At 44.1% G+C, this 21,581-nt stretch overlaps 1 protein-coding gene across 5 annotated transcripts in view; it reads right to left on the reverse strand.

Moving 5' to 3' along the window:
• LOC143285558 (rifampicin phosphotransferase-like) overlaps positions 1-21,581 on the reverse strand; it is a 144,482-nt gene that overhangs the window by 17,494 nt on the left and 105,407 nt on the right. For all 5 annotated transcript variants that reach the window (XR_013055696.1, XR_013055697.1, XM_076592945.1 and 2 more), the window contains 6 exons: positions 18,846-18,934; positions 13,948-14,010; positions 12,271-12,366; positions 8,662-8,721; positions 5,905-6,005; positions 3,282-3,345 (listed from right to left, as the gene is read on the reverse strand). Coding sequence is in view for 3 of the 5 variants with exons in the window: in XM_076592945.1 (XP_076449060.1) it covers positions 3,282-3,345; positions 5,905-6,005; positions 8,662-8,721; positions 12,271-12,366; positions 13,948-14,010; positions 18,846-18,934 (473 nt within the window). In the remaining 2 variants the exon portion in view is untranslated. The remainder of the gene's footprint in view (positions 1-3,281; positions 3,346-5,904; positions 6,006-8,661; positions 8,722-12,270; positions 12,367-13,947; positions 14,011-18,845; positions 18,935-21,581) is intronic.

Below are 21,581 nucleotides of genomic sequence, written 5' to 3' on the forward strand. Positions count from 1 at the left end.
TGTACATGACTACTGTTCACCACACCTTGCCCCATTATGTACATGACTATTGTTCACCACACCTTGCCCCATTATGTACATGACTATTGTTCACCACACCTTGCCCCATTATGTACATGACTATTGTTCACCACACCTTGCCCCATTATGTACATGACTATTGTTCACCACACCTTGCCCCATTATGTACATGACTATTGTTCACCACACCTTGCCCCATTATGTACATGACTGTTGTTCACCACACCTTGCCCCATTATGTACATGACTATTGTTCACCACACCTTGCCCCATTATGTACATGACTATTGTTCACCACACCTTGCGCCATTATGTACATGACTATTGTTCACCACACCTTGCCCCATTATGTACATGACTATTGTTCACCACACCTTGCCCCATTATGTACATGACTATTGTTCACCACACCTTGCCCCATACTGTACATGACTACTGTTCACCACACCTTGCCCCATTATGTACATGACTATTGTTCACCACACCTTGCCCCATTATGTACATGACTATTGTTCACCACACCTTGCCCCATTATGTACATGACTACTGTTCACCACACCTTGCCCCATTATGTACATGACTATTGTTCACCACACCTTGCCCCAATATGTACATGACTATTGTTCACCACACCTTGCCCCATTATGTACATGACTATTGTTCACCACACCTTGCCCCATTATGTACATGACTATTGTTCACCACACCTTGCCCCATTATGTACATGACTATTGTTCACCACACCGTGCCCCATTATGTACATGACTATTGTTAACCACACCTTGCCCCATTATGTACATGACTATTGTTCACCACACCTTGCCCCATACTGTACATGACTATTGTTCACCACACCTTGCCCCATTATGTACATGACTATTGTTCACCACACCTTGCCCCATTATGTACATGGCTATTGTTCACCACACCTTGCCCCATTATGTACATGACTATTGTTCACCACACCTTGCCCCATACTGTACATGACTATTGTTCACCACACCTTGCCCCATTATGTACATGACTATTGTTCACCACACCTTGCCCCAATATGTACATGACTATTGTTCACCACACCTTGCCCCATTATGTACATGACTATTGTTCACCACACCTTGCCCCATTATGTACATGACTATTGTTCACCACACCTTGCCCCATTATGTACATGACTATTGTTCACCACACCGTGCCCCATTATGTACATGACTATTGTTAACCACACCTTGCCCCATTATGTACATGACTATTGTTCACCACACCTTGCCCCATTATGTACATGACTATTGTTCACCACACCTTGCCCCATACTGTACATGACTATTGTTCACCACACCTTGCCCCATTATGTACATGACTATTGTTCACGACACCTTGCCCCATTATGTACATGGCCATTGTTCACCACACCTTGCCCCATTATGTACATGACTACTGTTCACCACACCTTGCCCCATTATGTACATGACTATTGTTCACCACACCTTGCCCCATTATGTACATGACTATTGTTCACCACACCTTGCCCCATTATGTACATGGCTATTGTTCACCACACCTTGCCCCATTATGTACATGACTACTGTTAACCACACCTTGCCCCATTATGTACATGGCCATTGTTCACCACACCTTGCCCCATTATGTACATGACTATTGTTCACCACACCTTGCCCCATTATGTACATGGCTATTGTTCACCACACCTTGCCCCATTATGTACATGACTATTGTTCACCACACCTTGCCCCATTATGTACATGACTATTGTTCACCACACCTTGCCCCATTATGTACATGACTACTGTTCACCACACCTTGCCCCATTATGTACATGACTACTGTTCACCACACCTTGCCCCATTATGTACATGACTATTGTTCACCACACCTTGCCCCATTATGTACATGACTATTGTTCACCACACCTTGCCCCATTATGTACATGACTATTGTTCACCACACCTTGCCCCATTATGTACATGACTATTGTTCACCACACCTTGCCCCATTATGTACATGACTATTGTTCACCACACCTTGCCCCATTATGTACATGACTGTTGTTCACCACACCTTGCCCCATTATGTACATGACTATTGTTCACCACACCTTGCCCCATTATGTACATGACTACTGTTAACCACACCTTGCCCCATTATGTACATGACTACTGTTCACCACACCTTGCCCCATTATGTACATGACTACTGTTAACCACACCTTGCCCCATTATGTACATGACTACTGTTCACCACACCTTGCCCCATTATGTACATGACTATTGTTCACCACACCTTGCCCCATACTGTACATGACTACTGTTAACCACACCTTGCCCCATTATGTACATGACTACTGTTAACCACACCTTGCCCCATTATGTACATGACTATTGTTCACCACACCTTGCGCCATTATGTACATGACTACTGTTCACCACACCTTGCCCCATTATGTACATGACTATTGTTCACCACACCTTGTCACATTATGTACATGACTATTGTTCACCACACCTTGCGCCATTATGTACATGACTATTGTTCACCACACCTTGCCCCATTATGTACATGACTATTGTTCACCACACCTTGCCCCATTATGTACATGACTATTGTTCACCACACCTTGCCCCATTATGTACATGACTACTGTTCACCACACCTTGCCCCATTATGTACATGACTATTGTTCACCACACCTTGCCCCATTATGTACATGACTATTGTTCACCACACCTTGCCCCATTATGTACATGACTATTGTTCACCACACCTTGCCCCATTATGTACATGACTATTGTTCACCACACCTTGCCCCATACTGTACATGACTATTGTTCACCACACCTTGCCCCATTATGTACATGACTATTGTTCACCACACCTTGCCCCATTATGTACATGGCTATTGTTCACCACACCTTGCCCCATTATGTACATGACTATTGTTCACCACACCTTGCCCCATTATGTACATGACTACTGTTCACCACACCTTGCCCCATTATGTACATGACTATTGTTCACCACACCTTGCCCCATTATGTACATGACTACTGTTCACCACACCTTGCCCCATTATGTACATGACTACTGTTCACCACACCTTGCCCCATTATGTACATGACTATTGTTCACCACACCTTGCCCCATTATGTACATGACTATTGTTCACCACACCTTGTCACATTATGTACATGACTACTGTTCACCACACCTTGCCCCATTATGTACATGACTACTGTTCACCACACCTTGCCCCATTCCCTGGAAGCGACAGCAGCCCAGGCCCGGGGCAGCAGAAACTGCAGAATCTTCCTGAAACAGACAGGAGGGACAGGTCAGGAAAGGGATACGGATAGGTCAAGGTCAGGTAAGGGATATGGACAGGCCAGGAAAGGGATATGGACATGTCAAGAAAGGGATACGGACATGTCAATAAAATGATACAGACAAGTCAGGAAAGGGATACGGACAGGTCAGGAAAGGGATATGGACAGGTCAGGAAAGGGATATGGACAAGTCAAGGTCAGGAAAGGAATAGGGACAGGTCAAGGTCAGGAAAGGGATAATGGATAAGGACAGGTCAAGGACAAGAAAGGGATAGAGACAGGTCAAACAGAGCCTTTGTTTTCATCAGTAGTCACTCCCACATGCACTGTTCACATGAGAGGACATCTTATCATGTGTTACAATCATCCCACCATTCAATGTAGAGGACATCTTATCATGCGTTACAATCATCCCACCATTCAATGTAGAGGACATCTTATCATGTGTTACAATCATCCCACCATTCAATGTAGAGGACATCTTATCATGCATTACAATAATCCCACCATTCAATGTAGAGGACATCTTATCATGTGTTACAATCATCCCACCATTCAATGTAGAGGACATCTTATCATGTGTTACAATCATCCCACCATTCAATGTAGAGGACATCTTATCATGTGTTACAATCATCCCACCTTTCAATGTAGAGGACATCTTATCATGTGTTACAATCATCCCACCATTCAATGTAGAGGACATCTTATCATGTGTTACAATCATCCCACCTTTCAATGTAGAGGACATCTTATCATGTGTTACAATCATCCCACCTTTCAATGTAGCTGAACCTTTTACACATTTTTTCGGATGACACAGACTGGGTATTACTGTGTTTTCATAGCCAAACAAACAAGATACAAGAATCACAGGATCATTAACCAGTTCATGCCAGAGAATATTGTAAATATGTGCTCTCCCCTTGCCAGGGAATTTCGAGGATTCACAGGTGACAAAAAATACAGGACAAAAACTATAAGAGATACAGAAAGAAAGTAAATGTTATGTGAAGGACAATGAATATGAATTCTGAATCTGGGCCTTACTTCCAATTATTTGGATTGCAAAAAACTAATCAGGCAATCAAAGTGGAGACAGCATTGTCTGTGCAAACAAAACAGTCTGTTTCCATCTCCACAGACTGACATGCAGAAAGAAAACAAACTCCAGAGGCAATGACATGCTTGAAAAGGAAAGAGGTTATACGTTGATGATAAGGTCCAATCATAGCAGCATCTGGTGGGTTAACGGTGGACATTTTTCCAGTCTCCCGGGTCAACATATCAGCAGACATTGCTAATCCCTGAACCACCTCTGTGTGTGTAGTTTAGAACACAGACATTGCTAATCCCTGAACCACCTCTGTGTGTGTAGTTTAGAACACAGACATTGCTAATCCCTGAACCACCTCTGTGTGTGTAGTTTAGAACACAGACATTGCTAATCCCCAAACCACCTCTGTGTGTGTAGTTTAGAACACAGACATTGCTAATCCCCAAACCACCTTTGCGCGTGTAGTTTAGAACACAGACATTGCTAATCCCCAAACCACCTCTGTGTGTGTAGTTTAGAACACAGACATTGCTAATCCCCAAACCACCTCTGTGTGTGTAGTTTAGAACACAGACATTGCTAATCCCTGAAGCACCTCTGTGTGTGTAGTTTAGAACACAGACATTGCTAATCCCTGAACCACCTCTGTGTGTGTAGTTTAGAACACAGACATTGCTAATCCCCAAACCACCTCTGTGTGTGTAGTTTAGAACACAGACATTGCTAATCCCCAAACCGCCTTTGCGCGTGTAGTTTAGAACACAGACACTGCTAATCCCCAAACCACCTCTGTGTGTGTAGTTTAGAACACAGACATTGCTAATCCCCAAACCACCTCTGTGTGTGTAGTTTAGAACACAGACATTGCTAATCCCCAAACCACCTCTGTGTGTGTAGTTTAGAACACAGACATTGCTAATCCCCAAACCACCTCTGTGTGTGTAGTTTAGAACACAGACATTGCTAATCCCCAAACCGCCTTTGCGCGTGTAGTTTAGAACACAGACACTGCTAATCCCCAAACCACCTCTGTGTGTGTAGTATAGAACACAGACATTGCTAATCCCCAAACCACCTCTGTGTGTGTAGTATAGAACACAGACATTGCTAATCCCCAAACCACCTTTGTGTGTGTAGTATAGAACACAGACATTGCTAATCCCTGAAGCACCTCTGTGCGTGTAGTTTAGAACATCAAATACGCACATTAACGATTCCATAATCCATATCAGCAACTGGTGGGTTATGGAAACATGAACATACTTAGAATGCACAACCCTGAAAACGGAGTATGACTGCCTAAATGGTGGGGTGAAATTAGGATAACGATGTAAAGTCCACTGGCAGACACAAGTGAAGATGGGAATTGCTGCTGACAACCGGGGGACGGGGGACAAAACATCACTAAAAACCAAATAACCTTTCATGTCCAAGCATCAACATGGATTAAAAAACCAAACATGAAAAACAGCAAGATAGCGCCAGTACCTGGTACGATAGGACAGAGGCGTTTTGATTTCTGATATCAGTTGTTCCGCTGTCTTGGTTTCCTTCACTGCTTTCTCACATGAGCCAGTTTGCAGGATCGTCTATGGCACAAATGTTTCACTTCGTCAGTATCAAATAATTACATATATTGTGAAGGAACATCGTCAGTATCAAATAATTACATGTAGTGTGAAGGAACATCGTCAGTATCAAATAATTACATGTAGTGTGAAGGAACATCGTCAGCATCAAATAATTACATGTAGTGTGAAGGAACATCGTCAGCATCAAATAATTACATGTAGTGTGAAGGAACATCGTCACAATCAAATAATTACATGTAGTGTGAAGGAACATCGTCAGCATCAAATAATTACATGTAGTGTGAAGGAACATCGTCAGCATCAAATAATTACATGTAGTGTGAAGGAACATCGTCAGCATCAAATAATTACATGTAGTGTGAAGGGACATAGTCACAATCAAATAATTACATGTAGTGTGAAGGAACATCGTCAGCATCAAATAATTACATGTAGTGTGAAGGAACATCGTCACAATCAAATAATTACATGTAGTGTGAAGGGACATCGTCAGTATCAAATAATTACATGTAGTGTGAAGGGACATCGTCAGCATCAAATAATTACATGTAGTGTGAAGGAACATCGTCAGCATCAAATAATTACATGTAGTGTGAAGGGACATCATCAGCATCAAATAATTACATGTAGTGTGAAGGAACATCGTCAGCATCAAATAATTACATGTAGTGTGAAGGAACATCGTCACAATCAAATAATTACATGTAGTGTGAAGGAACATCGTCAACATATCAAATAATTACATGTAGTGTGAAGGAACATCGTCAACATATCAAATAATTACATGTAGTGTGAAGGAACATCGTCAACATCAAATAATTACATGTAGTGTGAAGGGACATCGTCAGCATCAAATAATTACATATAGTGTGAAGGGACATCGTCACAATCAAATAATTACATATAGTGTGAAGGGACATCGTCACAATCAAATAATTACATGTAGTGTGAAGGAACATCGTCACAATCAAATAATTACATGTAGTGTGAAGGAACATCATCAACATATCAAATAATTACATGTAGTGTGAAGGAACATCGTCACAATCAAATAATTACATATAGTGTGAAGGAACATCGTCAACATCAAATAATTACATGTAGTGTGAAGGGACATCGTCACAATCAAATAATTACATGTAGTGTGAAGGGACATAGTCACAATCAAATAATTACATGTAGTGTGAAGGAACATCGTCAGCATCAAATAATTACATATAGTGTGAAGGAACATCGTCACAATCAAATAATTACATGTAGTGTGAAGGGACATCGTCAACATCAAATAATTACATGTAGTGTGAATGAACATCGTCCACATATCAAATAATTACATGTAGTGTGAAGGAACATCGTCACAATCAAATAATTACATGTAGTGTGAAGGAACATCGTCAGCATCAAATAATTACATGTAGTGTGAAGGAACATTGTCAGCATCAAATAATTACATGTAGTGTGAAGGAACATTGTCAGCATCAAATAATTACATGTAGTGTGAAGGAACATCGTCACAATCAAATAATTACATGTAGTGTGAAGGAACATCGTCAGCATCAAATAATTACATGTAGTGTGAAGGAACATCGTCACAATCAAATAATTACATATAGTGTGAAGGAACATCGTCAACATCAAATAATGACATGTAGTGTGAAGGAACATCGTCAGCATCAAATAATTACATATAGTGTGAAGGAACATCGTCCACATATCAAATAATTACATATAGTGTGAAGGAACATCGTCAGCATCAAATAATTACATGTAGTGTGAAGGAACATCGTCAGCATCAAATAATTACATGTAGTGTGAAGGAACATCGTCAGCATCAAATAATTACATGTAGTGTGAAGGAACATCGTCAGCATCAAATAATTACATGTAGTGTGAAGGAACATCGTCAGCATCAAATAATTACATGTAGTGTGAAGGAACATCGTCACAATCAAATAATTACATGTAGTGTGAAGGCAATCATGCACAGTTTTCCACACCATTTAGTTACATGCAAGTTTGGCGCACAATACTTCAGATAAGTTCTGTAGAACTAGAATCTGAAAAAGCATGTAAAAATTATTAGAAATTACTGTCATGTCTTTATGATACATAGATCACACATGCATTTATATGTATATATACATGTGCACACACTCACTACTGTCAAACATATACACACAAACACTCACTCGCATACAAACACATACTATTCACATATACACACATATGCACACCCCAAACACCTCATAACCCCCTCCACACACACACACACACACACACACACACACACACATCCTCACACACACACACACACCCACACACATCCTCACACACACACACACACCTATCCTCACACACACACATACACACACACACACACACACACACATCCTCACACACACATCCTCACACACACACACACACATCCTCACACACACACACACACACATCCTCACACACACATCCTCACACACACACACACATCCTCACACACACATCCTCACACACACATACACACACACATCCTCACACACACACACACACATCCTCACACACACACACACACACATCCTCACACACACATACACACACACACACACACACATCCTCACACACACATACACGCACACACACGCGTGTGCACTAGCTGTACCTTCAGGACACTGATCAGTTTGGAAAGATCTAACTGCCATGACTTCTCACGCATCTCTGCCTGAAACAGAAAACCCAAATCAAAACAAGACAACAAAACAAGACAACAAAGACCTCGCCTCAATTCACAGCACCACTCATCCAACGCTACATTCCACTTCCACCATCACATCAATGCACACATCCTGTGGGGATGCACCATGACATCAATGCACACATCCTATGGGGATGCACCATCACATCAATGCACACATCCTGTGGGATGCACCATCACATCAATGCACACATCATGTGGGGATGCACCATCACATTAATGCACACATCCTATGGGGATGCACCATGACATCAATGCACACATCCTGTGGGGATGCACCATGACATCAATGCACACATCCTATGGGATGCACCATCACATCAATGCACACATCCTATGGGATGCACCATGACATTAATGCACACATCCTATGGGGATGCACCATGACATCAATGCACACATCCTGTGGGGATGCACCATGACATCAATGCACACATCCTGTGGGGATGCACCATGACATCAATGCACACATCCTGTGGGGATGCACCATGACAATGCACACATCCTATGGGGATGCACCATGACATCAATGCACACATCCTGTGAGGATGCACCATCACATCAATGCACACATCCTGTGGGGATGCACCATGACATCAATGCACACATCCTGTGGGGATGCACCATGACATCAATGCACACATCCTGTGGGGATGCACCATGACATTAATGCACACATCCTGTGGTGATGCATCATCACATTAATGCACACATCCTGTGGTGATGCATCATCACATTAATGCACACATCCTGTGGTGATGCATCATCACATTAATGCACACCTCCATACACGTCACACCATGTCTGCTGTATCACTGCCTTCATACACCTCAGACCTCACAGACGTGTACTGGCAGGTAATTCTTAGGGTGAGACGGACTTAAACCCAGACCTCACAGACATGTACTGGCAGGTAATTCTTAGGGTGAGACGGACTTAAACCCAGACCTCACAGACTGTACTGGCAGGTAATTCTTAGGGTGAGACGGACTTAAACCCAGACCTCACAGACGTGTACTGGCAGGTAATTCTTAGGGTGAGACGGACTTAAACCCAGACCTCACAGACGTGTACTGGCAGGTAATTCTTAGGGTGAGACGGACTTAAAGCCAGACCTCACAGACATGTACTGGCAGGTAATTCTTAGGGTGAGACGGACTTAAAGCCAGACCTCACAGACATGTACTGGCAGGTAATTCTTAGGGTGAGACGGACTTAAACCCAGACCTCACAGACGTGTACTGGCAGGTAATTCTTAGGGTGAGACGGACTTAAACCCAGACCTCACAGACGTGTACTGGCAGGTAATTCTTAGGGTGAGACGGACTTAAACCCAGACCTCACAGACATGTACTGGCAGGTAATTCTTAGGGTGAGACGGACTTAAAGCCAGACCTCACAGACATGTACTGGCAGGTAATTCTTAGGGTGAGACGGACTTAAACCCAGACCTCACAGACATGTACTGGCAGGTAATTCTTAGGGTGAGACGGACTTAAACCCAGACCTCACAGACGTGTACTGGCAGGTAATTCTTAGGGTGAGACGGACTTAAACCCAGACCCTCATGAACACTGTACTGGCAGAAAAGTGTCTTAACCACTGTGCCACATTGCTGCCAGCTGCCGGAGTGTGAAGAGGGCAAAGATGCCAACCCCTGTCAAGTGTTTGTAGGAACCATCAGGACAGTTGGTAGGCCTGTCAGGTCACACATACAGATGCCAACCCCTGTCAAGTGTTTGTAGGAACAATCAGGACAGTTGGTAGGCCTGTCAGGTCACACATACAGATGTCAACCTGTCAAGTGTTTGTAGGAACCATCAGGACAGTTGGTAGGCATGTCAGGTCACACATACAGATGTCAACCTCTCTCAAGTGTTTGTAGGAACCATCAGGACAGTTGGTAGGCATGTCAGGTCACACATACAGATGTCAACCCCTGTCAAGTGTTTGTAGCAACAATCAGGACAGTTGGCAGGCCTGTCAGGTCACACATACAGATGTCAACCTCTGTCAAGTGTTTGTAGGAACCATCAGGACAGTTGGTAGGCATGTCAGGTCACACATACAGATGTCAACCTCTCTCAAGTGTTTGTAGGAACCATCATGACAGTTGGTAGGCATGTCAGGTCACACATACAGATGTCAACCTCTCTCAAGTGTTTGTAGGAACCATCATGACAGTTGGTAGGCATGTCAGGTCACACATACAGATGTCAACCTCTGTCAAGTGTTTGTAGGAACCATCAGGACAGTTGGCAGGCCTGTCAGGTCACACATACAGATGTCAACCTCTGTCAAGTGTTTGTAGGAACCATCAGGACAGTTGGTAGGCCTGTCAGGTCACACATACAGATGTCAACCTGTCAAGTGTTTGTAGGAACCATCAGGACAGTTGGCAGGCCTGTCAGGTCACACATACAGATGTCAACCCCTGTCAAGTGTTTGTAGGAACCATCAGGACAGTTGGTAGGCCTGTCAGGTCACACATACAGATGTCAACCCCTGTCAAGTGTTTGTAGGAACAATCAGGACAGTTGGTAGGCCTGTCAGGTCACACATACAGATGTCAACCTCTCTCAAGTGTTTGTAGGAACCATCATGACAGTTGGTAGGCATGTCAGGTCACACATACAGATGTCAACCTCTGTCAAGTGTTTGTAGGAACCATCAGGACAGTTGGTAGGCCTGTCAGGTCACACATACAGATGTCAACCTGTCAAGTGTTTGTAGGAACCATCAGGACAGTTGGCAGGCCTGTCAGGTCACACATACAGATGTCAACCCCTGTCAAGTGTTTGTAGGAACCATCAGGACAGTTGGTAGGCCTGTCAGGTCACACATACAGATGTCAACCCCTGTCAAGTGTTTGTAGGAACCATCAGGACAGTTGGTAGGCCTGTCAGGTCACACATACAGATGTCAACCCCTGTCAAGTGTTTGTAGGAACAATCAGGACAGTTGTAGGAACATTTTGAATAAGGTAGGAACACTCGGACATTTGGTGAAACTTGTGTTCCTGCCGCTGCTTCTTTACAGCTGACATCTGTGGCACTGTGTCGCTTCCCTGGTCTTCGTTTGTCTTGTTTCTCACAACTGGAATCCATGGCTGACGTCTGTGTTTCCAGCCATATGTTTCTTCCTTGCACTCCACGTTTAATCTACCAGGCACAAACACTGTTTGACCGAGACACAACTTGATTCAGTCAGGCTCTCTCTTGTTCGGGCAAACTGTTACGCTGACAGGTCCACTGAATGCTGTTTCAATGTAAACACACACACAATGGGCTGAGCATCACCAAGTGAGACCAAGGTCAGCAGTGACTGCCCTGGCCTCGTGATCAAGGTCTACACCATCTGGATAATGTCACGACAGGAAAGCATGTGACCATGCTATGTAGTCAAAAATTAACTTGTCCGAACAATTTTGATGTTGGCGTAACGTCAGACCAAACTGCGATCTAGCGCAACAAAATCATAGCAGTTGACATCTGTGAGAGAGAGGTGGGGACTGACCTCCCTGATGCAGCGATGACCGTGACGCTGCAGGAAGGTTCGGGTCTTGTGACGCAGCATGGGGTACTGCTCACTGCCCAGCACCGCCACACACTCCTGTCAGGTGACAAGACATGACATCATATGACAAGACAAGACACAAGACAAGACAAGACACAGGACAAGACACATGACAGGACAGGACAAGACAAGACACATGACAAGACAAGACACAAGACAAGACAAATGACAAGACAAGACATGACAAGACACATGACAAGACAAATGACAAGACACAAGACAAGACACAAGACAAGACAAGACACATGACAAGACACATGACAAGACAAGACACAAGACAAGACACATGACAAGACAAGACACATGACAAGACAAGACGCATGACAAGACACATGACAAGACAAATGACAAGACAAGACAAGGCACAAGACAAGACAAATGACAAGACAAGACACAAGACAAGGCACATGGCATGACAAGACACATGACATGACAAAAGACAAGAACATGACAAGACACAAGACAAGAACATGACAAGACAAGACACATGACAAGACAAGACAAGACGCAAGACAAGGCACATGGCATGACAAGACACATGACATGACAAAAGACAAGAACATGACAAGACACAAGACAAGAACATGACAAGACACATGACAAGACAAGGCACATGACAAGACAAATGACAAGACAAGAACATGACAAGACACATGACAAGACAAGACACAAGACAAGACACATGACATGACAAGACACATGACAAGACAAGACACATGACATGACAAGACAAGACATGACAAGACACATGACAAGACAAAAGACAAGACACAACGAGACACATGACAAGAAACAAGACATGACAAGACAAAGGACAAGACAAGACAAGACAAGACAAAATCTTTATTACTGAGGGTAACAGATAAGCTTAAGCAAGTAACGCTCATTTTTTACATCCAGTCCTCACCCTGAAGAAGGAATAAAGCTGAACATGAGAAAATGAGATATCAAAAAACGAAATGAAAACATGATCAACATACACACATCCATTCTTCCCATTGCTGTGAATCTCTTGTACAATAATCACAATTATACACATGTAATAATTACAGTCTCACAGTCATTTTAATATGTATACATAAAAGACACTCAATACATAACAAACTTAAACACAATTATCATAATCATACACAATAAACACAGTAAGAGAACAGGCATCAATATCACACTATGAATAAAACACAGACATATACAATTAAAACCAAGCTGTTCAACAGTATTTAAAAATGAGTACACAGTATAAAACACACACACACACACACACAGAGACACACACACACACATGCACACACACGCATGCACACACAAACACACACAAGCAAGCACGCATGCACACACGCACGCACACACACACACACACACACAGACACGCACACACGCATGCGCGCACACACACACACACACACGCACCCACACAAACTCACCCACACGCACCCACCCACACCCACACACATACTCTCACCCCCCCCCCCCACACACACACGCACCCCCCACCCACACACACACGCACCCCCCCACACACTCACCCCCACACCCCCCACCCACAGCCACCCCCCCACACACACATTCAACCCCACACACACACGCACCCCCCCCCACACACACACACTGCCTGACCTGATCAGTGGCTGAGCAGAACTGGTCCTTCAGTCCATCCTGGGAAATCTGTTTGGCCAGATCCTGGTCACCAATCAATGAATGGACAAGCCACAGTCACATTGATCATCACGCTACTGCTATTGCTACTGTAGGACAGTCATCAGGCATTTGCTACTGCTACTGTATGATAGTCATCAGGCTACTGCTACTGCTACTGTATGATAGTCATCAGGCTACTGCTACTGCTACTGTATGACAGTCATCAGGCTACTGCTACTGCTACTGTATGATAGTCATCAGGCTACTGCTACTGTATGATAGTCGTCACACTACTGCTACTGCTACTGTATGATAGTCGTCACACTACTGCTACTGCTACTGTATGATAGTCATCAGGCCACTGCTACTGTATGATAGTCGTCACACTACTGCTACTGCTACTGTATGATAGTCATCAGGCTACTGCTACTGCTACTGTATGATAGTCATCAGGCTACTGCTACTGTATGATAGTCGTCACACTACTGCTACTGCTACTGTATGATAGTCATCAGGCCACTGCTACTGTATGATAGTCGTCACACTACTGCTACTGCTACTGTATGATAGTCATCAGGCTATTGCTACTGTATGATAGTCATCAGGCTACTGCTACTGTATGATAGTCGTCACACTACTGCTACTGCTACTGTATGATAGTCATCAGGCTATTGCTACTGTATGATAGTCATCAGGCTACTGCTACTGTATGATAGTCGTCACACTACTGCTACTGCTACTGTATGATAGTCATCAGGCTACTGCTACTGTATGATAGTCGTCACACTACTGCTACTGCTACTGTATGATAGTCATCAGGCTACTGCTACTGTATGATAGTCATCAGGCTACTGCTACTGCTACTGTATGATAGTCATCAGGCTACTGCTACTGCTACTGTATGATAGTCATCAGGCTACTGCTACTGTATGATAGTCGTCACACTACTGCTACTGCTACTGTATGATAGTCATCAGGCTACTGCTACTGTATGATAGTCATCAGGCTACTGCTACTGCTACTGTATGATAGTCATCACGCTACTGCTACTGTATGATAGTCATCAGGCTACTGCTACTGTATGATAGTCATCAGGCTACTGCTACTGTATGATAGTTATCAGGCTACTGCTACTGTATGATAGTCATCACGCTACTGCTACTGTATGATAGTCATCAGGCCACTGCTACTGCTACTGTATGATAGTTATCAGGCTACTGCTACTGTATGATAGTCATCAGGCCACTGCTACTGCTACTGTATGATAGTTATCAGGCTACTGCTACTGCTACTGTATGATAGTCATCAGGCTACTGCTACTGTATGATAGTTATCAGGCCACTGCTACTGCTACTGTATGATAGTTATCAGGCTACTGCTACTGTATGATAGTCATCAGGCCACTGCTACTGTATGATAGTCATCAGGCTACTGCTACTGCTACTGTATGATAGTTATCACGCTACTGCTACTGTATGATAGTCATCAGGCCACTGCTACTGCTACTGTATGATAGTTATCAGGCTACTGCTACTGTATGATAGTTATCAGGCTACTGCTACTGTATGATAGTCATCAGGCCACTGCTACTGCTACTGTATGATAGTCATCAGGCTACTGCTACTGCATGATAGTTATCAGGCTACTGCTACTGTATGATAGTTGTGTTCCACTATGACCATCTGAACAGCAGTGGAGGTAACTGCTGTCCCGACTATCTGGGATAGAATTTGATTATAGCGGAGAGTGTCTTACCCAAGTTACATCCCCACTCTCTCAGCCAAGAATGTTTTAGGACAGTCGGCGTTGGGATGGTTCCCCAAGGCCAACTAGCCCCCAAGGCTGCAGCACTAAGAGCCAGTGCAAGTTTGCCTCCTGGTTTGAGAGTAACAGTCCTTCACAAAAGACTAAGCTGTAAATGACTTCCTATTGCAATGGAGAAACCATTGATAACACAGTTCGCACTTTGCTGTTGATCCAACCGTAAACTATGTCAATCTGTGATATAAGCTGAGTGTTGGGCTACTTTTTTGTTTGTTTGGTTTTTGTTGTTGTTTTTCATTTAAGAATAATAAGGATAACAATTATAATAAAAACAATAATAATGATAATATGTTTGGGTTTGTTTCCCTATGCATGAAAGGTTATATTTTCTCTTACTGAAACATCATCATCATCATTAATAGTACCAGGAACCGACACTTTCCCACTGCATGACACTGTGAATATACACTTCACATCTGCTGTACACATGTCTGACCAGCAGCACCCAGCACGCTACGTCAGGCCTTGAGTGCATGATATACATTGGTGTACCTATCAGAGGGGACATTTTGGCCTTGAGTGCATGATATACATTTGTACCTATCAGGGGGGGGGACATTTTGGCCTTGAGTGCATGATATACATTGGTGTACCTATCAGAGGGGAAATTTTGGCCTTGAGTGCATGATATACATTGGTGTACCTATCAGAGGGAACATTTTGGCCTTGAGTGCATGATATACATTGGTGTACCTATCAGAGGGGACATTTTGGCCTTGAGTGCATGATATACATTGGTGTACCTATCAGAGGGGAAATTTTGGCCTTGAGTGCATGATATACATTGGTGTACCTATCAGAGGGGAAATTTTGGCCTTGAGTGCATGATGTACATTGGTGTACCTATCAGAGGGGACATTTTGGCCTTGAGTGCATGATATACATTGGTGTACCTATCAGAGGGGACATTTTGGCCTTGAGTGCATGATATACATTTGTACCTATCAGGGGGGGACATTTTGGCCTTGAGTGCATGATATACATTGGTGTACCTATCAGAGGGGACATTTTGGCCTTGAGTGCATGATATACATTGGTGTACCTATCAGAGGGGACATTTTGGCCTTGAGTGCATGATATACATTGGTGTACCTATCAGAGGGGACATTTTGGCCTTGAGTGCATGATATACATTGGTGTACCTATCAGAGGGGACATTTTGGCCTTGAGTGCATGATGTACATTGGTGTACCTATCAGAGGGGACATTTTGGCCTTGAGTGCATGATATACATTGGTGTACCTAGCAGAGGGGAAATTTTGGCCTTGAGTGCATGATATACATTGGTGTACCTATCAGAGGGGACATTTTGGCCTTGAGTGCATGATGTACATTGGTGTACCTATCAGAGGGGACATTTTGGCCTTGAGTGCATGATATACATTGGTGTACCTAGCAGAGGGGAAATTTTGGCCTTGAGTGCATGATATACATTGGTGTACCTATCAGAGGGGAAATTTTGGCCTTGAGTGCATGATATACATTTGTGTACCTATCAGAGGGGAAATTTTGGCCTTGAGTGCATGATATACATTGGTGTACCTATCAGAGGGAAAATTTTGGCCTTGGCTGCATGATATACATTTGTACCTATCAGAGGGGAAATTTTGGCCTTGAGTGCATGATATACATTGGTGTACCTAGCAGAGGGGAAATTTTGGCCTTGACTGCATGATATACATTGGTGTACCTATCAGAGGGGAAATTTTGGCCTTGAGTGCATGATATACATTGGTGTACCTATCAGGGGGGAAATTTTGGCCTTGAGTGCATGATATACATTGGTGTACCTATCAGGGGGGAAATTTTGGCCTTGAGTGCATGATATACATTTGTACCTATCAGAGGGGAAATTTTGGCCTTGACTGCATGATATACATTTGTACCTATCAGGGGGGAAATTTTGGCCTTGAGTGCATAATACACATTTGTACCTATCAAAGGGGAAATTTTGGCCTTGAGTGCATGATATACATTTGTACCTATCAGGGGGGAAATTTTGGCCTTGACTGCATGATATACATTTGTGTACCTATCAGAGGGGAAATTTTGGCCTTGAGTGCATGATATACATTGGTGTACCTATCAGAGGGGACATTTTGGCCTTGACTGCATGATATACATTGGTGTACCTATCAGAGGGGAAATTTTGGCCTTGAGTGCATGATATACATTTGTAATTATCAGGGGGGAAATTTTGGCCTTGACTGCATGATATACATTTGTGTACCTATCAGAGGGGAAATTTTGGCCTTGACTGCATGGTATACATTGGTGTACCTATCAGAGGGGAAATTTTGGCCTTGACTGCATGATGTACATTTGTGTACCTATCAGAGGGGAAATTTTGGCCTTGAGTGCATGATATACATTGGTGTACCTAGCAGAGGGGAAATTTTGGCCTTGAGTGCATGATATACATTGGTGTACCTATCAGAGGGGAAATCTTGGCCTTGAGTGCATGATGTACATTTGTGTACCTATCAGAGGGGAAATTTTGGCCTTGAGTGCATGATATACATTGGTGTACCTATCAGAGGGGACATTTTGGCCTTGACTGCATGATATACATTGGTGTACCTATCAGGGGGGAAATTTTGGCCTTGGCTGCATGATATACATTTGTACCTATCAGAGGGGAAATTTTGGCCTTGAGTGCATGATATACATTGGTGTACCTATCAGAGGGGAAATTTTGGCCTTGAGTGCATGATATACATTGGTGTACCTATCAGAGGGGAAATTTTGGCCTTGACTGCATGATATACATTGGTGTACCTATCAGAGGGGAAATTTTGCCAGAGGACAACACTTTTGTTGCCATGGGCTGTTTTAAGTGCGTCAAGTACATGTTGCACACGGGACCTCAGTTTATCGTCTCATTTGAACGACTAGACGCTCAGTTTGATTTTCCAGTCCTAACATGGAAGAAAGTGTGAGACCAGGATTCAAACCCAGACCCTCGTCAACACTGTACTGGCAGGTAAGCGTTTCTGCCAGCTTGCTCCCTACACAGACAGCAACAATGAGAGGAAGGAAGGAGAGAGAGGCACCTGTATTGCACTGGGAACCTCGGCACTGAACACGTCCCGACACTGGGACAGCAGCAAGGCAATGTCTCCAAAGTGCTCCGCTGTGCACTCTGCACACACAACACGTCTGGCATCATAAACAGCAGCAAGGCAATGTCTCCAAAGTGCTCCGCTGTGCACTCTGCACACACAACATGTCTGGCATCATAAACAGCAGCAAGGCAATGTCTCCAAAGTGCTCCGCTGTGCACTCTGCACACACACCACGTCTGGCATCATAAACAGCAGCAAGGCAATGTCTCCAAAGTGCTCCGCTGTGCACTCTGCACACACACCACGTCTGGCATCATAAACAGCAGCAAGGCAATGTCTCCAAAGTGCTCCGCTGTGCACTCTGCACACACACCACGTCTGGCATCATAAACAGCAGCAAGGCAATGTCTCCAAAGTGCTCCGCTGTGCACTCTGCACACACAACACGTCTGGCATCATAAACAGCAGCAAGGCAATGTCTCCAAAGTGCTCCGCTGTGCACTCTGCACACACAACACGTCTGGCATCGTAAACAGCAGCAAGGCAATGTCTCCAAAGTGCTCCGCTGTGCACTCTGCACACACACCACGTCTGGCATCATAAACAGCAGCAAGGCAATGTCTCCAAAGTGCTCCGCTGTGCACTCTGCACACACACCACGTCTGGCATCATAAACAGCAGCAAGGCAATGTCTCCAAAGTGCTCCGCTGTGCACTCTGCACACACAACACGTCTGGCATCATAAACAGCAGCAAGGCAATGTCTCCAAAGTGCTCCGCTGTGCACTCTGCACACACACCACGTCTGGCATCGTAAACAGCAGCAAGGCAATGTCTCCAAAGTGCTCCGCTGTGCACTCTGCACACACAACACGTCTGGCATCGTAAACAGCAGCAAGGCAATGTCTCCAAAGTGCTCCGCTGTGCACTCTGCACACACACCACGTCTGGCATCATAAACAGCAGCAAGGCAATGTCTCCAAAGTGCTCCGCTGTGCACTCTGCACACACAACATGTCTGGCATCATAAACAGCAGCAAGGCAATGTCTCCAAAGTGCTCCGCTGTGCACTCTGCACACACACCACGTCTGGCATCATAAACAGCAGCAAGGCAATGTCTCCAAAGTGCTCCGCTGTGCACTCTGCACACACAACACGTCTGGCATCATAAACAGCAGCAAGGCAATGTCTCCAAAGTGCTCCGCTGTGCACTCTGCACACACAACACGTCTGGCATCGTAAACAGCAGAAAAATCTATTCCTCAATGCTGAAACACCGATTAGTGATGCTGGTGGACTGCACCGAATAATAAATTCTGCACTGTTATCAGTAATCAAAGGAAAAGTATAAAGAGAAGCAAGGTGATTCCAGGTGAATGGCTTTGGAGAAGTGAAGTGTCACAGTGACTGGCATCAGTGTAACACCGCTGTTTGTCCAGTCCTTTTCTCTGCACACACAATGTTCTCTGCTTGTCGGCATCACGTGCAGACATGTTTCAGCCTGGAGTCTTCCTCTGCTGCTGTTGTCACACACAGGCAGAACACTGAACTGCATGCACAAGATCCTGATATCCATGTCAGTGTAAGCTGGGTTAGGGAAACAGGAACAATCAAAGTATCGCTGCTCAAATGACAAAATAAATACGGCCATGCATGTGCATGTGTGCCTGAAAGTATCTTGATCGTGTCTTATTTTGCTGAAAAGGACCACACTTTGAAATAACATGACGAAGTAAATGTGTGAATTTGCTCACGAGAAATCTTTCAGATTCAGACTCTCCATTGGTTTGATGAACGGAAGGAATTGCAACCAATGTAAATATTCATTTGATCTTTCTTGACATTAGGCAGCATCTTTTGTGATATGTTTCATGGTGCAAATGATGATTTCTGAAGTCAATATATCCTACCTGTAGCCTACTGACACCATCGTCAGAGGAGAATGGTGGAGATGTAAAAGGTTGTACTGGTGCTGCTGTGTTCTACTGACACCATCGTCAGAGGAGAATGGTGGAGATGTAAAAGGTTGTACTGGTGCTGCTGTGTTCTACTGACACCATCGTCAGAGGAGAATGGTGGAGATGTAAAAGGTTGTACTGGTGCTGTGTTCTACTGACACCATCGTCAGAGGAGAATGGTGGAGATGTAAAAGGTTGTACTGGTGCTGTGTTCTACTGACACCATCGTCAGAGGAGAATGGTGGAGATGTAAAAGGTTGTACTGGTGCTGCTGTGTGTTCTACTGCACTTTGAAACAAGGAAGTGACGATGGCTTTGTATCAACATATCTTGTTTCATTTCCTTGCTGGGTAGAAGTTTTGATTTCTTTCTTCTTTACAATGCTCATTTGCTCCACGCCTGACGACAGAGAAACAACAGTGGTCATTTTACAGCTCCACGCCTGACGACAGAGGAACAACAGTGGTCATTTTACAGCTCCACGCCTGACGACAGAGGAACAACAGTGGTCATTTTACAGCTCCACGCCTGACAGAGGTACAACAGTGGTCATTTTACAGCTCCACGCCTGACAGAGGAACAACAGTGGTCATTTTACAGCTCCACGCCTGACGACAGAGGTACAACAGTGGTCATTTTACAGCTCCACGCCTGACAGAGGAACAACAGTGGTCATTTTACAGCTCCACGCCTGACAGAGGTACAACAGTGGTCATTTTACAGCTCCACACCTGACGACAGAGGAACAACAGTGGTCATTTTACAG

Source organism: Babylonia areolata, chromosome 9 (assembly GCF_041734735.1).
Source record: "Babylonia areolata isolate BAREFJ2019XMU chromosome 9, ASM4173473v1, whole genome shotgun sequence".
Classification (NCBI taxonomy): Eukaryota; Metazoa; Mollusca; class Gastropoda; order Neogastropoda; family Buccinidae; genus Babylonia; species Babylonia areolata.